This window comes from Carcharhinus amblyrhynchos, chromosome 28 (assembly GCF_965287045.1).
Source record: "Carcharhinus amblyrhynchos chromosome 28, sCarAmb.v2.hapA, whole genome shotgun sequence".
NCBI lineage: Eukaryota > Metazoa > Chordata > Chondrichthyes > Carcharhiniformes > Carcharhinidae > Carcharhinus > Carcharhinus amblyrhynchos.
In genome coordinates, this window is record NC_137351.1 from 20,231,668 (window position 1) to 20,252,572 (window position 20,905).

Here is a 20,905-nt window from a genome sequence, read left to right on the forward strand (position 1 = left end):
AGTTAATAAGCTCACTCTTTCTTTCACTGGAGATAGTTTGGTTACATTGGCTCCTTTTAAACACAACTATATTGGGGTGGGAAAAGGTCTGTGCTTGGGAAAGGATCCTTAATGAATCTTCTTGCTTCTACCCGAGGGGTTGAATATAAAAAAGGGAGGCAACTCATCCCCACTCACCTGGGGCATAACAATCTGGGGCAATCCCATCCAAGATAACAACTCTAGGGAACCTTACCTGAGGACTAGCCATAACAGGGAGAAATCAGGACGGAGGGTGGGGGGTGCAGAAATCTGGAATTCCCTTCCCTGAAAGGCAATGGATGTGAGGAGAATTGGAGCATTCAAGACCAACATCGATTGATCCTTGTGGATAGAAATAGATGTGGAGCGAGGGTGAATGGAGCTGACGTCTGGATTAGATCAGGCATGACCTACTTTAATAACAGAACAGGCTCCGGGGGCTGAATGGCCTCGCCCTATTCATACATTCCTAAAGTTGTTAAGCGCACAGATTGTTCATGCGATATGGGATTGATCCTTTGAGAGACGTTGTTAAGAATGTGCTTCACGCCAGGAGAATTACCACAAATCTCCGATTAGTCTCCCTAAGCCTCCCTGTAATCTCAGCCTTACCTGTTATCCTCCCGATCCTGTTTGGCCCGCTGATATAATTCCCGGCAAATCCCGAAACGTGAGCTCCAAGACTGTATCCAATCAGGTGAACTTTTCCCTTTGGGAACCCAAAGTATTCCTGAGGATGGAAAAGATTCACATTCCTTTAGAGGCATTTTGGCAATCTTCATCCAAGGGAAACTTTTACAGTTAATGGCCCTGCTTTTCCACCCAATAGCCAAGAATAAAAGGGCCTGTGAATGGCTGGTTATGTATCAACTCAAATAGATCGATTGCTCCCAACTAAAGACGTGAGACACCAAAATGGTAAATTAAAATGAGAATAATCGACCCAGATGATCTGCTAATTTATAGAATCATAGAATTCCTACAGTGCAGAAGGAGGCCATTTGGCCCATTGAGTCTGTACCGACCACAATCCCACCCAGGGCCTATCCGTTTAATCCTGCTAATCCCCCTGATACTAAGGGGTAATTTAGCATGGCCAATCCACATAACTCACACACCTTTGGAGTGTGAGAGGAAATCAGAGCACCCGGAGGAAACCCACGCAGACACAGGGAGAATGTGCAAACTCCATACAGACCCAAGGCTGGAATTGAACCCGGGTCCCTGGTGCTGTGAGGCAGCAGTGCTAACCACTGTGCCACCCTAGATCATTGCTATTTGTGGGATCTTGCTGCGTGTAAATTGCCTCATTTACCCCACATCACCCCAAGGATTACACTTCAAAAGAATGTTGGCTGGTAAGCACTCTGCGATTTCTGAAGAATTGCAAGAGGTGCTGTACAAATGCAACTCTTTGTCACATCTTAGAATCCCTACAGTGCAGAAGGAGGCTGTTTGGCCCATCGAACTGGTACCAAGAACAATCCCACCCAGGCCCTATCACTGCAACCCCACATATTTATCATGCTAATATCCCTGACACTTAGAGGCAATTTAGCGTGGCCAATTCACCTAACTTGCACATCTTTGGAGTGTGGGAGGAAATCAGAGCACCCGGAGGAAACCCATGCAGACACAGGGGGAGCGTGCAGACTCCACATAGAGAGTCACCTGAACCCGGGTCCCTGGCACAGCGAGGCAGCAGTGCTCACCAATGTGCCACTTTTGTTGCCGGGGTTTGTGTTCAAGGGATTAATTTTTGAAATGTATATGAAATTGGGATAAAACAGTTCACTTTGAAACTGTGAGCTGTCATGCAATAGATTTTGTGTTTTATCATAACTCACACATACAGCATACAAGAAATAGTCTTTTGGGTCAGAAAAGCATCACTGTAGATGATTCTTCCACATTGTGGTTTTTCTAATAGACCAGTGGATAAAATTCCCAAATCTACAGGCACCAGAGATTGTGAAATTGCTGGAATAATGCACTGTGCACTTTGCTATTCGTTAAAATGAAATTCCGCCATAGTTCAAGGACAGTCTAACAACTTGTCTTCATTCCTGTGATAATCAGATCCGCGGGGAGATTTTTCACAATGAAATTCCTTTCATGTATTTGACCCAAATTCCAAGTGCGTTTTGGAAAGCTTCACACAAATATCAGTCAGATAGCAATGAATCCAGTCCCGTCAACAGCTCGGTTCTAAGAAGCACGCGCATTAGTTACCAAAAATGATACATCTGCGTCCCCCAGCAATCTGGTATTCAGCTCATTCCAAAAACTCCATCTCCCATAGTTACTCTCACTGAGGGTGGATAATGTCTTTGAATCTGACTTCCAACCCAATTCTGCACATCACCTAATCTCCACCAGTTACCTCACCTATTGCTTACATCCCCCCACTAACATCACAATTACTGTTATCCACAACTATCTCCTCATTCAACCCTCTGACACCTCTTTGTAAACATCCTGAGCTCCAATAACTCCCAAAAACATATAAGAAATAGGAGAAGGAGTAGGCCATTCAGCCCATCAAGTCTTTTTTCTATCTATTGACAGGATTTTAAAAAGTTCATTCGTGGGACATGGGTGTCACTGGCTGGCCAACATTTATAGCTCAATCCTAGTTGCCCTTCTTCAGGGGGCAGTTGAGAATCAACTACATATTGCTGTGGCTGTGGAGTCACATGTAGGCCAGACCAGGTAAAGACGGCAGATTTTTTTTCCCTGAAGGACATTAGTGAACCAGATGGGTTTTTCCAACAATCGACAATGGTTTCACGGTCATCACTAGGTTCTTAATTCCAGATTTTTTTATTGAATTCAAATTCCACCATCTGCCATGGTGGGATTCGAACCCGGGTCCCCAGAACATTAGCTGAGTTACTGGATTAATAGTCTAGTGATAGTAACATTCAGCCACCATCTCCCCTATAGTTGTCACTGGCTGGGCAGGCCCTGCTGCCCATCCCTAATTGTCCTTGAACTGAGTGTCTCACTTGGCCGTTTCAGAGGGCATTTAAGAGTCAACTGGTGTGGGTCTGGAGTCACATGTAGGTCAGACCAGGTAAGGACCGCAGATTTCTTTCCCTAAAGAGCATGAGTGAATCAGATGGGTTTTTCCAACAATCCACAATGGCTTCACAGTCATTAGTAGACTTTTAATTCCAGATTTCTATTGAATTAAATTTTCACCATCTGGCATGGTAGGATTTGAACCTGGGTCAAGTTACCACCAGTCTCTGGATTACTAGTCCAGCGACAGTACCACTGTGCCACCCATTTCCCTGCTCCACCATTCAATATGATCAAGATTGATCTGATCATGCCCTTAACCCCATTTTCCTGCCTATTCCCAACAACTTCCAGGTCATTCAGAACTTTGCTGTGCACATCCTAACCTATCCTATTCCTATCCTATCCTAAATCCCACCCAATACCCCTGGGTTTGTTGAGCTGTGATTTCTCCCTATCCCGATTGTCCTCTTTTACAAATCCAGCCAAGTCAGTAGCACAAATACCTCTGCCACATTTTTCAGTTCTATGTCTGAGGCAATCACAGAATCCCTACAGTACAGAAGGAGGCCATTTGGCCCATCGAGCCTGCACCAGCGAGGTCCTATCCCCGTAGCCCCACACATTTACCTTGTTAATCTCCCTGACACTAAGGGGCAACTTAGCATGGCCAATCAATCTAATCCGCACATCTTTGGAATACGGGAGGAAACCGGAGCACCCAGAGGAAACCCACGCAGATACGGAGAGAATGTGCAAACTCCACACAGCCAATCACTGGAGGCCGGAATTGAACTTGGGTCCCTGGTGCTATGAGGTAGCAGTGCTAACCACCGTGCCACCCAATGTCCTTTATTCCCTCGGTTCTGTTCCCTTGTGCATCTGCCCTTCTCCACTGCACTGTCAGAGACCAGGACTTCCGCCATGTTAATCTTGTTCTCCGCAGTGACCTCTAACCCCTTACATGTTTAATCGCTCTCCACCTTTAAGCACTTCCTCATGACCATTTTTTGGTCAAATCTGTAGCCATTTCTCTGAATTCTTACATGTCCATTTCTCCCTTGGTGGCTGGTCTCAGGGGTCATTACTACCTTATAATTGCTATTTAACTTGCCAGTGGGTTAATTGTATTTGAGGATTGCAAATGTCATGAACAGATGTTTGCTGCTGGAATGAAAGGTTTGCACTTTGGGATATGGAGCAGGAATTCTGGACAGTAGCGAAGAGTGGGAATGATTTAGCTGGATTGGAATTATTCCTGAATGAGATACTTCTTTACTGAAGTTGGCTGTTGTTTCTGAATGTACCAGACAAAGGAATAGCCAACTACACTCGATTGTTATAACCTCATCCCACAAACTTCCCTAACAAGCTAACAAAGTGTTAATAATTGGAGGCACAGCAGTTAGCACCGCTAACACAGCGCCAGGGACAAGGGTTCGATTCCCAGCTTGGATCACTGTCTGTGTAGAGTTTGCACGTTCTCCCCATGTCTGCATGGGTTTCCTCCGGGTGCACCGGTTTCCTCCCACAGTCTGAACGACGTGCTGGTTAAGTGCATTGACCTGAGCAGGCGCCGCAGTGTGGCAACTCGGGAAACTTCATTACAGTGTTAATGTAAGCCTCACCTGTGACGAATAAATAAACCTTAAAAAAACGTCAGCATAATGTTCATGAAGTGTTTTATCCAAATTCTGGACATTCAATGAATTTAAGTACAAAAACATAGTTGTTTTTGAATACATTTATCCAATATATTGGTGACTGGTTTAAAAGGGCAGCTCAGACTGGTGAGTGGGCCACAAGATTGAAATTGGGCTTGTTCACTAACCAAGACCCCATGAATAAGACTGAGTACGTTTAAAACACGCCGAATGTTTCATAGCGTGTTTGAGAACATGCTTAATCGCTCATATAATGGAAGAATCAACTTCAAATGGTGAAAACAAAAGAAATATTAACATTTTGATTGGATACAGAGGGAGCGCATGGTCTCACAGTTAATGTTCTATGCAGTCAGCACATTATTGACCAGAATGATTTGATTAGAATTGTTCTGAGTTGAATATAAAAGAGCTCTGATGGTCAGTCAATATAAATCCCAATCAGTGAGGATTCATTCCAGCTATCTTCCGTTGGTGTGACGGAAGGTTGCTGCAGTAATATTATTTTCACTGAGTTTAAAATGTCCTGCTGTTCACTCATCTCCAGTTTGAGCTGTAATCTATAAATGCCTTTTCTTTCCAGAGTGGCTGAGAGAAAGAAAATGCTAGTTTAATTTAAAACTAGCATTGAAGCAAATTGTTTCGGCTGGGATTTTCCAGCCCCCTCCCACCACCCCCCACCCCAGTGGATTTTCCCATGGAGAACACATGGCTGGGATCAACTTCGGTGGGGCTGGAAAATCTCACCAGTGGGAAGGGCTGGAAAATCTTGCTGTCCATCTCTCGTAGGCAGATAGAATCATAAATCAGAGAATTCCCGCAGTGCAGAAGGAGGCCATTTGGCCCATTGGGCCTGCAGCGGCAACAATCCCACCCAGGCCCTATCCCCCGTAATCACCCCTGCTAATCTCCGTGACACTAAGGAGCAATTTAGCATGGCTAATTAAGCTGCACATCTTTGGAGAAAACCGGAGCACCCGGATGAAACCCACACAGACATGGGGGGAATGTGCAAACTCTAGACAGATAGTGACCGAGACCAGAATTGAACCCAGGACTCTGGCACTGTTGTGCCATCAGGCTGTCATGTCACAATTAGCAGCAGGGTGCGCAGTGTGTAAGAGGAAGGCAGGTATACAACAACAACAGGGAGAGGAGAAAAATCAGCCTCAAGACAGGTCATTCAGAAATAACAGAGCAGGATGTGTAACTGGGTCTTTTAAATTACAAACAAAAGAACCCCTTGCATTTACATAGCGCCATTCACACCCTCAGGACCTCTCGAAAGTTTTACAGCCAGTGAAGTAATTTTGAAGTATTTTACCTGTGGTAAAATCCAAGAATTGGAGCAAAGAGGGAAACAAAAACTGGAGTAAAGGATGGAGAGAACCACACAGAATAACAAAAAAGCAAAGGCCAAATGTCTCAGAGAAGAAGAATGTAGAAACTGAAATGATCAAATAAACAGGGCGAGGTTAGAAAGAAACTGGAAGAAAGGATTATATATTAAGGGAAAAATGAAAGGTCTTTTTCATGGGAAAATTGGTGCTAAAGCACTGAAGACAAGGAAAAGGATTAAAGGAGAGATAAGTAAAATAATTTGAAAGTTATTTCAAAGTTGAAGTTGAAATTATTAGTCACAAGTAGGCTTACACAGACAGATAGAATCATAAATCATAATTATAGAATCCTCACAGAGCAGAAGATGGCCATTCAGCCCATCGAGTCTGCTCCGACTACAATCCCACCTGGGCTCTATCCCTGTAATCCTATGTATTTACCTTGCTATCCCTCTGACATTAATGGGCAATTTATGGGTGGCACAGTGGTTAGCACTCCTGCCTCACAGCGCCAGGGACCCGAGTTGATTCCCGGCCTTGGGTCACTACCCGTGTGGAGTTTGCACATTCTCCCCGTGTCTGAGTGGGTTTCCTCTGGGTGCTCTGGTTTCCTCCCACAGTCCAAGGATGTGTGGGTTAGGTGGATTTGCCCCTTACTGTCGGGGGGACGAACTAGTGTAAATGCATGGGTTTATGGGGATAGGGCCTGGGTGGGATTGTGATTAGTGCAGACTCGATGGGCTGAATGGCCTCATTTTGCACTGTAGGGATTCTATGATTCTACAATTTAGAATGAAGGCAGTAAAGTTACTGTGAAATTCCCCAAGTTGCCACACTCCGGCGTCTGTTCGGGTACACCGAGGGAGAATTTAGCACGGCCAATGCATCTAATCAGTACGTCTTTCTGACTGTGGAAGGAAACTGGAGCACCTGGAGGAAACCCATGCAGACACGGGGAGAACGTGCAGTCTGTGCACAGGCAGTGACGCAAACCCCGGGTCCCTGGCTCTGTGAGGCAGCAGTGCTAACCACCGTGCCATCCTAATGGGCAGGGAAGGCTGAAGATGGAGGAAAAGGACAGTTGAGAAAAACAAGAGAGAGAAACAATCTGAAACCATCAGAAACGCTCAATTCTCTTTAATTTGAGTTTTGTGATTTTCTAACTCCCGTACCTCGGTCTGTCTTTATCGATACATTTCCCTCTGCACCACAGTGAACACATTCGTCCAAAACTCGTAACGAATAGAGTCCTAATAAAAACCCCTCAGCCTGTCCTTTCTTTGACATCGGGAAGTCAATTGGTCCTTTATTGATATCGAATGGCCTTTTCAGTTTAAGCTAATGTCAGGGTGATATCACTGCCTTTGAATGGTCAGGGAGCATCAAGAGAAAAAAAAAACTCCACATTAACCAGTAATTGGATCCAATAACGTGATTAAGGTTGGTGGTGTCTCACTGTCTGTCTTTCCTTCTCCAGCCTGTGAAAATCTAAGTGGCTGAGGGTTTTTGTAGCTGCTGTTTGTCATTAACTGGACAATATTGAATTGCACTCATTCCGTTTCAGATTCTCCGGCCACTTTGCGGGAATTTGATGTCAGGTCTTGAGGACAGAGGGAAGAATATGACATCAAAAATCCAATGGCAAAAAAAAAACACTACCCTAAGACCTCAATTTTGTGGATTTACCTCCAGCCAGTCCAATAAATCTGCAATCTCCCGTCCGACTATTCGGGTGTTTTTCACTGCGATGGGGTAATGTTGGTGGGCTAACATCAGCCAGTCGATCACCATCACATTGATGTCTTTTAGCCTGACTTTCAGGGCAGCCGCCATTTTCCAAATCCAATCTTCGTACATTCCATCCAGCTGAGGAAATGAAGAGACAGGAAAAAAAATATGTAAATCCCTTCATCAAGCGTGGTGTCAATTATCCCATAAGACGTAGGAGCAGAATTAGGCTGCTCGGCCCATCAAGTCTGCTCTGCCGTTCAATCATGGCTGATAGTTTCCTCATCCCCGTTCTCCTGTATCTGTTCCCCATAACCCCTGATCCCCTTATTAATCAAGAACCTATCTATCTTTGAGGGATTGAATTTCGGAGCCGTGAGATCATGTTGCAACTGTACAAAACTCTGGTGTGGCTGCACTTTGAGTATTGCGTACAGTTCTGGTCGCTGCATTATAAGAAAGATGTGGAGGCATTGGAAAGGGTGCAGAAGAGATTTACCAGGATGTTGCCTGGTATGGTGGGAAGGTCTTATGAGGAAAGGCTGAGGGACTTGAGGTTGTTTTCGTTAGAGAGACGAAGGTTGAGAGGTGACCTAATTGAGGCATACAAGATGATCAGAGGGTTAGATAGAATGGATAGTGAAAGCCTTTTTCCTCGGATGGTGATGGCTAACACGAGGGGACATAGCTTTAAATTAAGGGGTGGTAATTATAGGACGGATGTCAGAGGTAGGTTCTTTATTCAGAGGGTAGTAAGGGCGTGGAATGCCCTGCCTGCAGCAGTTGTGGACTCACCAACTTTAAGGGCGTTCAAATGGTCAGTGGATAGGCATATGGATAACATTGGAATAGTTTAGGTTAGAGGGTCATTAGATTGGTTCCACTGGTCGGCGCAACATCGTGGGCCGAAGGGCCTGTACTGCGCTGTAATGTTCTATGTTCTATCTCTGTCTTACTCGCACAAATAGGGGCCATTTTCCAAAACAGTAACCCGTCTACATGTTCCCTCACGTCATTTGGAGATAATGCAAAATCTCAAGAAGCAGGCCATTCGGCCCAACAATGCTCCTCTCCCACCCTACTGCTCATTCCCGATGGAACAAAGTGGGAATACCGTCCATCCATGAATAATCGTCACCAAAGGGAAAGAGGTGTTGAAGCCACAGGTGTCCAGGGTCGCTGTCAGGTGAGGGGTGAAGCAGCACATCTCCTTGTTGGACGTGTACCCCTTAAAGAGGCAGAATTTGATGAGAGTCGCATGTACTTTCCTTCTGTCAATCGAGGTTTCATCTGTCAGGTATGAAACAGCATCATGACAAATTCAGCTCAAATATTAACAATAAGAATGGTCTTAAATTTTACAGCGTAGCTTCACAAGATGAGCAGTTATAAAGAATCTTTAATATCCCTCTACCTCTGCTGGCAGTTTAATGTTTAATAAACAGTTGGAAAATTCCAGCTGATGTCTTGGAATGACACTAATTTCCTCCTCTGTCAGGTACTTCCTGCTAAGAGGACATTGAAAAGAGGTCGGATAGATTTGGGTTATTTTCTCTGGAGCAGAGGTGACAGAGGAGTGGCCTGATGGAGGTGTTCAAGGTTATGAGGGACATGGACAGGGTGGGTAGGGAGCAGCTGTTCCCCTTAGTTGAAGGGTCAGTTAGGAGGGGACACGAGTTAGAAGTGAGGGGTGGGAGGTTTAGGGGGGATTTGAGGAAAAACATTTTTCCTCAGAGGGCCTGGAATGCGCTGCCTGGGAGGGTGGTGGAGGTGGGATACCTCACATCCTTTGAAAAGTAGCTGGATGAGTACTCGGCACGGCATAACATTCAAGGCAAGTGCTGATAAGTGGGATTAGGTGGGCAGGTCTGGGCATTTACTGCGTCGGAGCAGACTTGATGGGCCAAAGGGCCTCTTCTGCACTGTAGTATTCTGTGATTCTGTGCATGGTCCATGATTATGTTTGACAAAATACTGCGGTGGTTTGCTATTAGCTTCTGCAGTACAGCTGACCAGGAATCTCTCTCACTCTTACCGCTGGCCATCAGGCAAATTGGAATCATTCAGAGGCTGGTCAACCTGTTTGGCCACATTCTGAATGCACCTTCCACAGCCATCAAATCCTGGAGTGGGACTTGAAGCCAGAGCTCCAGGCTCAGAGGGACTCAAGCTCCAGGCTCAGATAGACTCGAGCTCCAGGCTCAGAGGGACTCGAGCTCCTGGCTCAGAGGGACTCGAGCTCCTGGCTCAGAGGGACTCGAGCTCCTGGCTCAGAGGGACTTGAGTTCCTGGCCCAGAGGGACTCGAGCTCCTGGCTCAGAGGGACTCGAGCTCCAGGCTCAGAGGGACTCGAGTTCCTGACTCAGAGGGACTTAAGCTCCTGGCTCAGATAGACTCGAGCTCCAGGCTCAGAGGGACTCGAGCTCCTGGCTCAGAGGGACTCGAGCTCCAGGCTCAGAGGGACTCGAGCTCCTGGCTCAGAGGGACTTGAGTTCCTGGCTCAGAGGGACTGAAGCTCCTGGCTCAGATAGACTCGAGCTCCAGGCTCAGAGGGACTCGAGCTCCTGGCTCAGAGGGACTCGAGCTCCAGGCTCAGAGGGACTCGAGCTCCAGGCTCAGAGGGACTCGAGATCCTGGCTCAGAGGGACTTGAGTTCCTGGCCCAGAGGGACTTAAGCTCCTGGCTCAGATAGACTCGAGCTCCAGGCTCAGAGGGACTCGAGCTCCAGGCTCAGAGGGACTCGAGTTCCTGGCTCAGATAGACTCAAGCTCCAGGCTCAGATAGACTCGAGCTCCAGGCTCAGAGGGACTCGAGCTCCTGGCTCAGAGGGACTCGAGCTCCAGGCTCAGAGGGACTCGAGCTCCTGGCTCAGAGGGACTCGAGCTCCAGGCTCAGAGGGACTCGAGCTCCTGGCTCAGAGGGACTTGAGTTCCTGGCCCAGAGGGACTTAAGCTCCAGGCTCAGAGGGACTCGAGCTCCTGGCTCAGAGGGACTCGAGTTCCTGGCCCAGAGGGACTTAAGCTCCTGGCTCAGATAGACTCGAGCTCCAGGCTCAGAGGGACTCGTGCTCCTGGCCCAGAGGGACTCGAGCTCCTGGCCCGGAGGGACTCGAGCTCCTGGCCCACAGGGACTCGAGCTCCTGGCCCAGAGGGACTCGAGCTCCTGGCCCAGAGGGACTCGAGCTCCTGGCCCAGAGGGACTCGAGCTCCTGGCCCAGAGGGACTCGAGCTCCTGGCCCGGAGGGACTCGAGTTCCTGGCCCGGAGGGACTCGAGCTCCTGGCCCACAGGGACTCGAGCTCCTGGCCCGGAGGGACTCGAGTTCCTGGCCCAGAGGGACTCGAGTTCCTGGCCCAGAGGGACTCGAGCTCCTGGCCCGGAGAGACTCGAGTTCCTGGCCTGGAGGGACTCGAGTTCCTGGCCCGGAGGGACTCGAGTTCCTGGCCTGGAGGGACTCGAGTTCCTGGCCCAGAGGGACTCGAGCTCCTGGCCCAGAGGGACTCGAGCTCCTGGCCCAGAGAGACTCGAGTTCCTGGCCCGGAGGGACTCGAGTTCCTGGCCCAGAGAGACTCGAGTTCCTGGCTCAGAGAGACTCGAGTTCCTGGCCCAGAGAGACTCGAGTTCCTGGCTCAGAGAGACTCGAGTTCCTAGCCCAGAGGGACTCGAGTTCCTGGCCCAGAGGGACTCGAGCTCCTGGCCCGGAGGGACTCGAGCTCCTGGCCCGGAGGGACTTGAGTTCCTGGCCCGGAGGGACTCGAGTTCCTGGCCTGGAGGGACTCGAGTTCCTGGCTCAGAGAGACATTACCCACTGGGCCACTAGACCTCCCATTGAAACTGAGCTGGGTCCATTTAGAGGTGTGATCCCTTCCAATCTCCTAATGTTTATGAGAAGAAAATGTATTTTTGGGATGTTAATCTTGAACAATGTGCATTTGCACAACGTAAGAAGTCTCAAAACACCAGGTTAAAATCCAATAGATTTATTTGTAATCATGAGCTTTCGGAGCACTGCTCCTTCATCAGGTTTTTAAAAAGGCAGTGTGTTTAAAAAGTGGTTAAAATGCGTGTGAATTCAGTTTTTCAAGTTACCTTTTCAAATACTGTAATTAATAAGAAATATATTAGTCTGGATCAATAATTGTTCCTGATACCGAGGCTGGAACTTCCCCAGTACTTTGGGGATTTGAAGGTGAGCGGGAAATGCAGGAATGAAAGGGTTGGATTGCTTCCTTGAAGTGTTCCCGCCTTTTTACAGCGGGAACTGCAACTCAGCTGGCAATGCCGGGCGGCCGGTGAAGGGAGGGAAGGTGGGATTATTGTTAGTTTTTATTCTTTCACAGGACATGATCATTACTGACTGTCGGCACTTATTGCCCTGGAGAAGGTGAACTGCCTTCTTGAACCGCTGGACAGTAGCAGTAGCACAGGCACAGTGCTTAGCACTGCTGCTTCACTGCGCCAAGGACCAGGGTTCAATTCCCAGCTTGGGTCACTGTCTGTGTGGAGTTTGCATGTTCTCCCAGTGTCTGCGTGGGTTTCCTCTGGGTGCTCCGGTTTCCTTCCACATTGTGCTGGTTAGGCGCATTGACCCGAACAGGTGCTGGACTGTGGCAACTAGGGGAATTTCACAGTAACTTCATTGCGGTGTTAATGTAAGCCTTGCTTGTGACTAAGAAATAAACTTTAACTCTGCAGTCCCTGAGGTGTAGATATGCCCACTATGCAGTTAGGGTGGGAAATTCCAGGACTTTGACCAAACGGCAGAGAGGAAAGATGATCGATTCCCAAGTCAGGATGGCGCATGTGTGTTGGAAGGAAAATTTCATCTTCCCGTGTACCGTGGTGGGATACCCCCTGCCTCCCACCGGCAGATGTGGTCGGCCATTGAAGTTTATGTTACCGTGCACTGTGACATACCCCGCTGGATGGGAGGGGCCATAAAACCCTGGCCGTAGTGAAGGAAGAGGTGGTTAAGACGTTGGATGGGACAACAATGATAATCAGGGGTCATTAGAAAGGCTGGCTAAATTTAAATTGGTAAGTCACCGCGCAGGAAGAATTGGATGAGCTACATACTGTGGGCACTTTCCAATAGAACTTGCAGAGGCACTTTGCTTCAATCTTCCAAACCCCCTTAGATACAGGGACTGTGCCGGAGGACTGAAACATTGTAAATAGGAAATGTGGGCAGTGCAGTAGCACAGTGGTTAGCACTGCTGCTTCACAGCTCCAGGGACCTGGGTTCGATTCCTGGCTTGAGTCACTGTCTGTGTGGAGTTTGCACATTCTCCTCGTGCCTGCGTGGGTTTCCTCCGGGTGCTCTGGTTTCCTCCCACAGTCCAAAGATGTGTGGGTTAGGTTGATTGGCCATGCTAAAAAATTGCCCCTTAGGTCCTGAGGTGCGTAGGTTAGAGGGATTAGTTGGTAAAATATGTAGGGATATGGGGGTAGGATTGTGTTCGGAATTAGAGAAAGTCAGGATGGATTTCCTAAGGCAAATTGCGTCTAACTTAGCACATCTTATTGTTCCTCTCCCTGAATCTAATGGTGCACAAGATTGAATTCCATCTGATTCCATAGCAAATGTTTCCTGGAATAAATCGCCAGAGGCTGGAAGGGTGACACTCTGCATCAAGAATGGCTGACCAGGAGTTTCTCCTACTCTTTATCACACACAAGATTTTGCAGGTTGATACTCAACTTGTTTGGTCGTATTATGAACAACACCATCCTTGATTTGTTAACACGCTGAGTCCTTGACACAGATGTCAAACAATCCAGTACATTGTAACTATCAAAATATCCATGGACTTTGCCCACTCAAAAAAAACCCAAATGTATCACCTAGAACTTCAAATACCTTGCACTCTCTTTTATTTACGATTCTATATCTTATGCCAAGCTCAATTGTTTGTGAGCATGTCTTGTTGACTGGCAGCACTCGAGTGTAAAACTTTCAAAAGACTTAAACAATCAAACACAGTGGACTGGCTGTGTTTTTGGGTGCATTATTGCTCTTGCACTAAAGTTCTTTTGGTTACATCAGGGTGAAAGGTAATATTTACAGGGATGGGTTTAACAGTATGAGTGTCACTTGCACCTTTCCACCCAGTCCAAACTCAATTTAAACAACAGAAAAACATTTCCGTCTCCCCCCCTTCCCCCAACCCCTGTCCTTTAATGGTAAACGTAACTGCTGATTCATGCGGAATGGCCCCGGCACAGGAACCCAATCATCGATTAGCGGAGGCATGACATGAGTGAAGTACTGAGGCCAAAGTACAGACCTGCCCAAATAAACTGCTGTCAGGTCAACAGCAGGAATAGCCTCACAGTGCCGAGGACCTGGGATTGATTCCTGGCTTGGGTCGCTGTCTGTGTGGTGTCTGCACGTTCTCCCCCCCGCCGTGTCTGTGTGGGTTTCCTTCAGGTGCCCCGGTTCCCTCTCACGGTCTAAAGACATGCTGATTGGGTGCGTTGGCCGTGCTAAATTCTCCGTCAGTGTACCCGAAAAGGTGCCGGAGTGTGGCGACTAGGGGATTTTTTAAGAACAATTACATTGCAGTGTTAATATAAGTCTACTTGTGACACTAAGCTTTAAACTAAACAAATATCATTTCCTTTTTTATTTCTTCTTTGATAGGATGTGACCATTGCTGACACGACCAGCATTTGTCACCCATCCCTAATTGGCCTTGAATTCAATGGCTTGCTTGGCCGTTTAAGAGCACATGTTGCTGTTGCTCTGGAGTCACACATGGGCCAGACCAGGTAAAGGTGGCAGATTTCCTCCCCTAATGGGACATTAGTGGATACTGAGGGCAATCAATTAAGGTTTCATGGTCACTGTTATGGGGAATAGCTTTTCAACTCTAGGGTTTATCCATCTAACTGCTGCCATTGTGGGATTTGAACCCATGTCACCGGAGCGTTAACTGAGCTCTGGATACTGACTGGGTAACCTCACCACTATATCATCGGTGTAATACTCAGGATAAGAAGTCTCACAACACCAGGTTAGTCCAACAGGTTTATTTGGTGTTAAACGCCACTAGCTTTCGGAGCGCTTTGTCAGGTGAGTGGGAGTTCTGTTCACAAACAGGGCATGTAAAAACACAAACTCAATTTACAAAATAATGCTTAGAATGTGAGTCTTTCAAAATAATGGTTGGAATGCCAGACTCGTATTCTAACCATTATTTTGTAAATTGAGTTTGTATCTTTATATGCCCTGTTTGTGAACAGAACTCCCACTCACTTGACAAAGGAGAGCAAGCACACTGAAAGCTAGTGGCTTTTGCTACCAAATAAACCTGTTGGACTTTAACCTGGTGCTGAGAGACTTCTTACTGTGTTTACCCCAGTCCAACGCCGGCATCGCCACATCATTATAATCAGGAACGATAGCCTGCATCGTGATCATCAGCCATCCCACTACGATGTATTAAAGGACAAGGGGTGATGGGGGCGGCTGAGCACGAACTAATCTCGCTTTGATTATTCGAAGCTATTGAATGCTCAAAGAGAAATTTTGGTGATGAATCGCTAAACGCTGTCGTCACGGCTGTGTTTTAACTCCAAGGAAGAACGAGGTCTGTAGCTAGCCTGTGTCTTAAAACTGGTTTCTTTCCAAGACAGCTGAGCGAAAGCACAGATTCACCCAGTTCCTTTCCAGGCCCCCAGAATGAACTGGTCTGTATACTTTTCCAATCATTCCTGAATCCTTCCCCATGTTGTGTTCAATTACCAACTCCTGCGCAGCACAATTTCAAAAAGATTGGGGAGGCGATGGCCTAGTGGTTTTATCGCTACACTATTAATCTAGGAACTCAGCTAATGTTCTGGGGACCCAGGTTCAAACCCCGCCACAGCAGAGGGTGGAATTTGAATTCAATAAAAAAAATCTGGAATTAAGAACCAACTGATGACCCATTGCCGATTGTCAGAAAAACCCATCTGGTTCACTAATGCCCTTTAGGGAAGGAAATCTGCCATCTTTACCCAGTCTGGCCTACATGTGATTCCAGAGCCACAGCAATGTGGTTGACTCTCAACTGCCCTCGGGTATCTAGGGATGGGCAATAAATGATGGCCAGCCAGTGATGCCCATGTCCCAGATATGAATAAAACAAAAGTGTGAACCAAGTGATTATCCCCATGAGAATAAGAAAGATTAAAAATTTGTGTTGATTTGGAACTGAATCTGATATACCAGTTAATCGAATGATATTATTGCAAAATCAGGCTGGCAAGACAGGAATAATAGTGTGAATATGTTCCATAATGTTTAGCATGTGGCATTAGTATGCTAACGCTAATCTTACTTTACTGCTAGGTTTATGAGATTCAGTAACATCTTTATATTGCCAATGCAAGTACTTAATTAGCTATAAAACACTTTGAGACATCCTGAGGTCACTATATAAAAGTAAAACTTTCTTGTTCAGGTGGAGCTGGCCCCCTGTGGCTGAGATATGGACATGGAGATTGGTTTTGAGAGGGGCAGATCCATAGGGAACCATTGTAGGATGGTGTTTTCCTAAAAATGTAAAACTCGCAATCTTGTTGGGTGATCATTTCAGTGAAATTTGAATATCTTTTGCGATGTCCCTGCGGGGAATGCAATGCTGCGGCCTGGGATAATGCTAATTAGCTGTCACAAATACTATTGTGCGACTATCAGTTTGCTCGAAGCAGGCTGTACGCATTAACAATTCCCTCTCAGCTGCAATTGCCTTGACAAGTTGATCCTTGGTGAAGTTCAGGAAGATCAGGCGAGCGGGTCTGTCACTGCTTGGGACATGCTGACACCTCTCTGTCTTTCTTTACAACCTCCAACCTTACCTTAGGATCATAGAAACCCTACAGTGCAGAAAGAGGCCCTTCAGCCCATCGAGTCTGCACCGACCGCAATCCCTCCCAGGCCCTACCCCCATATCCCTACACATTTACCCGCTAATCCCTCTAACCTACGCATCTCAGGACACCAAGGGGCAATTTTAGCACAGCCAATCAACCTAACCTGCACATCTTTGGACTGTGGGAGGAAACCGGAGCACCCGGAGGAAACCCCACGCAGACACGAGGAGAATGTGCAAACTCCACACCGACGGTGACCCGAGCTGGTAATCAAACCCAGGTCCCTGGAGCTGTGGAACAGCAGTGCTAACCACTATGCTACCATGCCACCTAAAATTTCACCATCTGCATTAGTGGGATTTGAACCCATGTCCCTGGAGCATTAGCCTGGATCTCTATATTACTAGCCCAGTGACAATACCACTGGGCTACTGCCTTCCCCACCTTGTCAAACCCAGTACAAGATGCCATGTGGGGCACCCATGTTGGCAGGCACGGGGGAACCAGCGCATGCAGTGAACATCCTGGAGCCCAGTACCAGGTATAAAGGCTTCACACTGATTTTGTCGTATTGTGAAAGGTGATTGTCCATGAGTGGCAGAACCGCTGGCCCATGAAAGATTAAACTTGTACTTGATATCCGCGTAGTGATTATTACACAAATTTAATTTTGACTGAGCGACAGCACCATTTATCTGTGTGATGGCACGCACGATGCAAACTGTAACAAAACCCTCCTGCAGAACACTGTGTTCTCCAGAAATAATAAACAATACATGCGGCTCCAATGAAATAATCTCACTTCAGGGTTTAGATATTAAATGTCTAACACTGTTTGCAAATGGTTTGATGAAGTTATTCATCCCTAATCTTTATTCATTTCTGGCCTAGATACCAAAATGTTGGAACATTCAGAATGTCAGACAAGTGTCACTGTACAACCTTATAATTAATTTATTCACGGCTCTTTGTGAAGTCTTGTACAAATTGAACAAGGCCAACGAGACTGAAATAAATAATGTTATTGCTTTTTTTTATTCATTCATGGGACGTGGCATCGCTGACTGGCCAGCATTTATTACCCATCCCTGGTTGCCTGAGGGCAATTGAGAATCAACCACTTCATTGTGGATCTGGAGTCACATGTAAGCCAGATCAGATAAGGATAGCAGATTTCCTTCCCTGAAGGAAATTAGTGAACAAAGTGTTCTTTTTCCCAACAATTGACAATAGTTTCATGGTCATCAGTAGATTCTTAATTCCAGATACTTTTTCTATATTGAATTCAAATTCCACCATCGACTGTGGCAGGATTCGAACACAGGTGCCCCAGAACATTAGCTGAGTTTCTGGATTAATAGTCTAGTAATAATACTACTAGGCCATTGTCCCCCCATTGCCTCCCCGTATTTAAGGAAGATTGCATGGTGAAATAGTCTGCCGCTATGGGGATGATTTTACACTCCCACTTTCAGCTGGCAAGATTGGCGGCGGGTGTGGAAAATCCTGTGGGAGGCCCGGAATGTGACTTACGCTGGTGGGATTTCCCATTGCAGTTGACACCCCCACACCCCTCACCACCCCTGGGAATGATGTAATGGGAATCCTGATGTTTAATATTGGGATCCCCATTCGAATACATGAATATCAGCTCATTTGCCTGATAATCCTTCCCCTGCTATATCATCTATTCACGTCGGTGTAAGGGAGTTCCCTTCCTAACAGTGCTGTGGGTGCACCGACACTATGTTGAGTGCAGCCATTCAAGAAGACAGCTCACCAGTACCTTCTCAAGGGATGGGCAATAAATGCTAACCTAACTTACTGAAGGCATGGCTGCCATTATGGGATGATGGGATGCACAGAAGTCCAGAGCTGGAAGATTGCAGCGTTCTCAGAGAATAGAAGATAATTGCAAAGAATGACACCATGTTGATGTCAGGAGGTGGTTTATTTATTGCTGCCACTTTATTGATTTATGTTTTAATGGTGTGAGTGTCATGCTGATACTAAAAGGAAAAAAAAGAGTCCTATTTGGGACCAGCTTTATGAGACAAGAGCGAGAGCATGAGATGAAAAAAGGTCTAATTATTGGCTAAAATAGCCTCCTCTGTCTTGAGAATTGGATTTGTGAGGGATGTTGTGCGCTGGACAGATTCCAAAGGTTCAAGAGGCAAAGACAGAGCCTGATTGGGAAGAAAATAGTGAAAGGGGAAACAATATTGAGAAGAGATGCAAAAACAAGCAGACAAATGAGAAGGTAAAAGGGGCATGGTTGAGAATGTTAAGAAGTTTCAATGGAGAATGGATAAGCATAGATAGACTGAGGGCTCAAAGAGAGGGTTAGACCAAAGAGAAACAAACACAAACTCAGGAATTATAGTGGGCAGGGATGGATCATGCAAAGATCCGTTGAACTCAGGCGGGATTTTCCGGTTTTGGGGCGAGCGAGGCCGGACAATCCCACCCAAGATCTAGTTACAAGTTAATGAGATGCTAGTAACTAGTTGTAGACAGACTCCACTCAGAGTTGATGGGTAGCCCCTGGAAGTTCCTGTGATATTATTTTGGTTAAACCAATTAAACTGAATTATACAAACCGAGGGGTTTATTAAAAGAGAGGTCCCTTAAAGGGGTATCTCACCAAACAAAAACAAATCACAAAGGAAGCCTAAAACATCAAATAAAAATATGATTAAAGAGGTCAATAAAACATCCAGTCCCTGTGGTGCCCACTGGGTATGGGAGGTGCTCACAGACATGGTGTGCTCCCTCTCCAGGGACAGCAGCGGAGAGGCAGACGCCCCCTTTGACCGCTCACTGCTTAGACCTGTTTGTTCAGGCCTTGGAGTAGGTCCATGAGGAGATTCTCGACACGCCCCGTACCAGTTATTTTCAGCAGTGCTGTTTAGTGAGTTTTCACAGTGAGATTGTTAGATCGCTGCTACGGTACATGCACACTGCTTTCCTGGCAATGTTTGTCAGTGGTTCTCTGCTATTGTTGTCCATTCCCAGGGGAAGAGAATGAAGAGGCAGGCCCCAAGTCAACCTCAGCTGGAACAAGAATCAAACGAGTGCTGTTGGAATTGTTGTTGAACCATACACTACACATCTAGCTAACTGAGCTAACTGCCCCCTGCAGCTCAGTGATGTCAATAGAAAATTCATGTTTGAAAAAACATTCTTGAAGTCACTGACAGGACTACCAATAAAGAACTAAATGATTCTTGAAACAAAGCTAATGAGACAAATAGTGTAGACACATATCTGGATGCACTAAGAGAATTAAACAAGTAACTATGATTTTAAAACATATATACTGATTATTTAAATGTATTTTAAGTATTGTGTGAATCATTGCTCATTCCAGCCAAAAGCAGGTTGCCGCAAGGGATGATGGTAAAGGTGAATAGCTCAGAGCCAAACGCCTGGGAACCCTGTAATTAGTGAAATTCATAGCAGAAAGTTTCTTATAAAGGAACACATCTTAAACCATTTGTGAATAGGTCCATTCATTGTCTAGACTTAGGATAAGGATGTGCCTAGACGCAGGATCACATGTTTATCCAAGTTGGCAATGATCCAGTGAGAATGTCCACCCTGACCTCTGTGACAAGAATTTAGGGCAACCAGGCAACCAGGAAGTGACTTTAGCCAAGATGGGAGCTAGCATCCAGATTAAATGGACAAATGAGACATCATTATGCTGGATGGTAAAATGCAATTGGCTGAGGTGTATGTTAGGGATTATTATTGATAGATGTTTACTGAATGTAATTGATTTTAAACTAATATGAGGTGGGAATAATTGATAAGAAAAGCTATAATTGATCTGTTTTTGACTATATACGTGAGATTCATTGGAAACATTCTGTTGTTCTATCTCAGAGCTACTCAACCCTTTTGGTGATTTCCAAGTAGCTTCTAGTTGTTTTTTTAATAAATGTTATGACTTTAGTTATGTCTATAGTTAAAGACAGTACCGGCCAGCTCAATTTCCCCACAGTGACCCAACGTACACATCTTTTGACACTAAGGAGCAATTTAGCATGGCCAATCCGCCTAACCTATACATCTTTGGATATTAAACTGCAACTTAGCATGGCCAATCTGCCTAACCTACACATCTTTGGACACTGGGGCAATTTAGCATGGCTAATCCACCTAACCTGCACATCTTTGGACAAAAAAGGGCAATTTAACATGGCCAATCCACCAAACCTACACATCTTTGGACACTATAGGACAATTTAACATGGCCAATCCACCTA

At 46.1% G+C, this 20,905-nt stretch overlaps 1 protein-coding gene across 1 annotated transcript in view; it reads right to left on the bottom strand.

Moving 5' to 3' along the window:
* The window catches only part of lipca (lipase, hepatic a), a 67,631-nt gene that overhangs the window by 20,989 nt on the left and 25,737 nt on the right, over positions 1 to 20,905 (bottom strand). Inside the window, exons 2-4 of the mRNA XM_080214376.1 lie at positions 8,892 to 9,067; positions 7,736 to 7,915; positions 634 to 751 (exon numbers count right to left, since the gene is read on the bottom strand). Coding sequence (XP_080070502.1) covers positions 634 to 751; positions 7,736 to 7,915; positions 8,892 to 8,984 — 391 coding nt within the window. The 5' untranslated portion in view covers positions 8,985 to 9,067. The remainder of the gene's footprint in view (positions 1 to 633; positions 752 to 7,735; positions 7,916 to 8,891; positions 9,068 to 20,905) is intronic.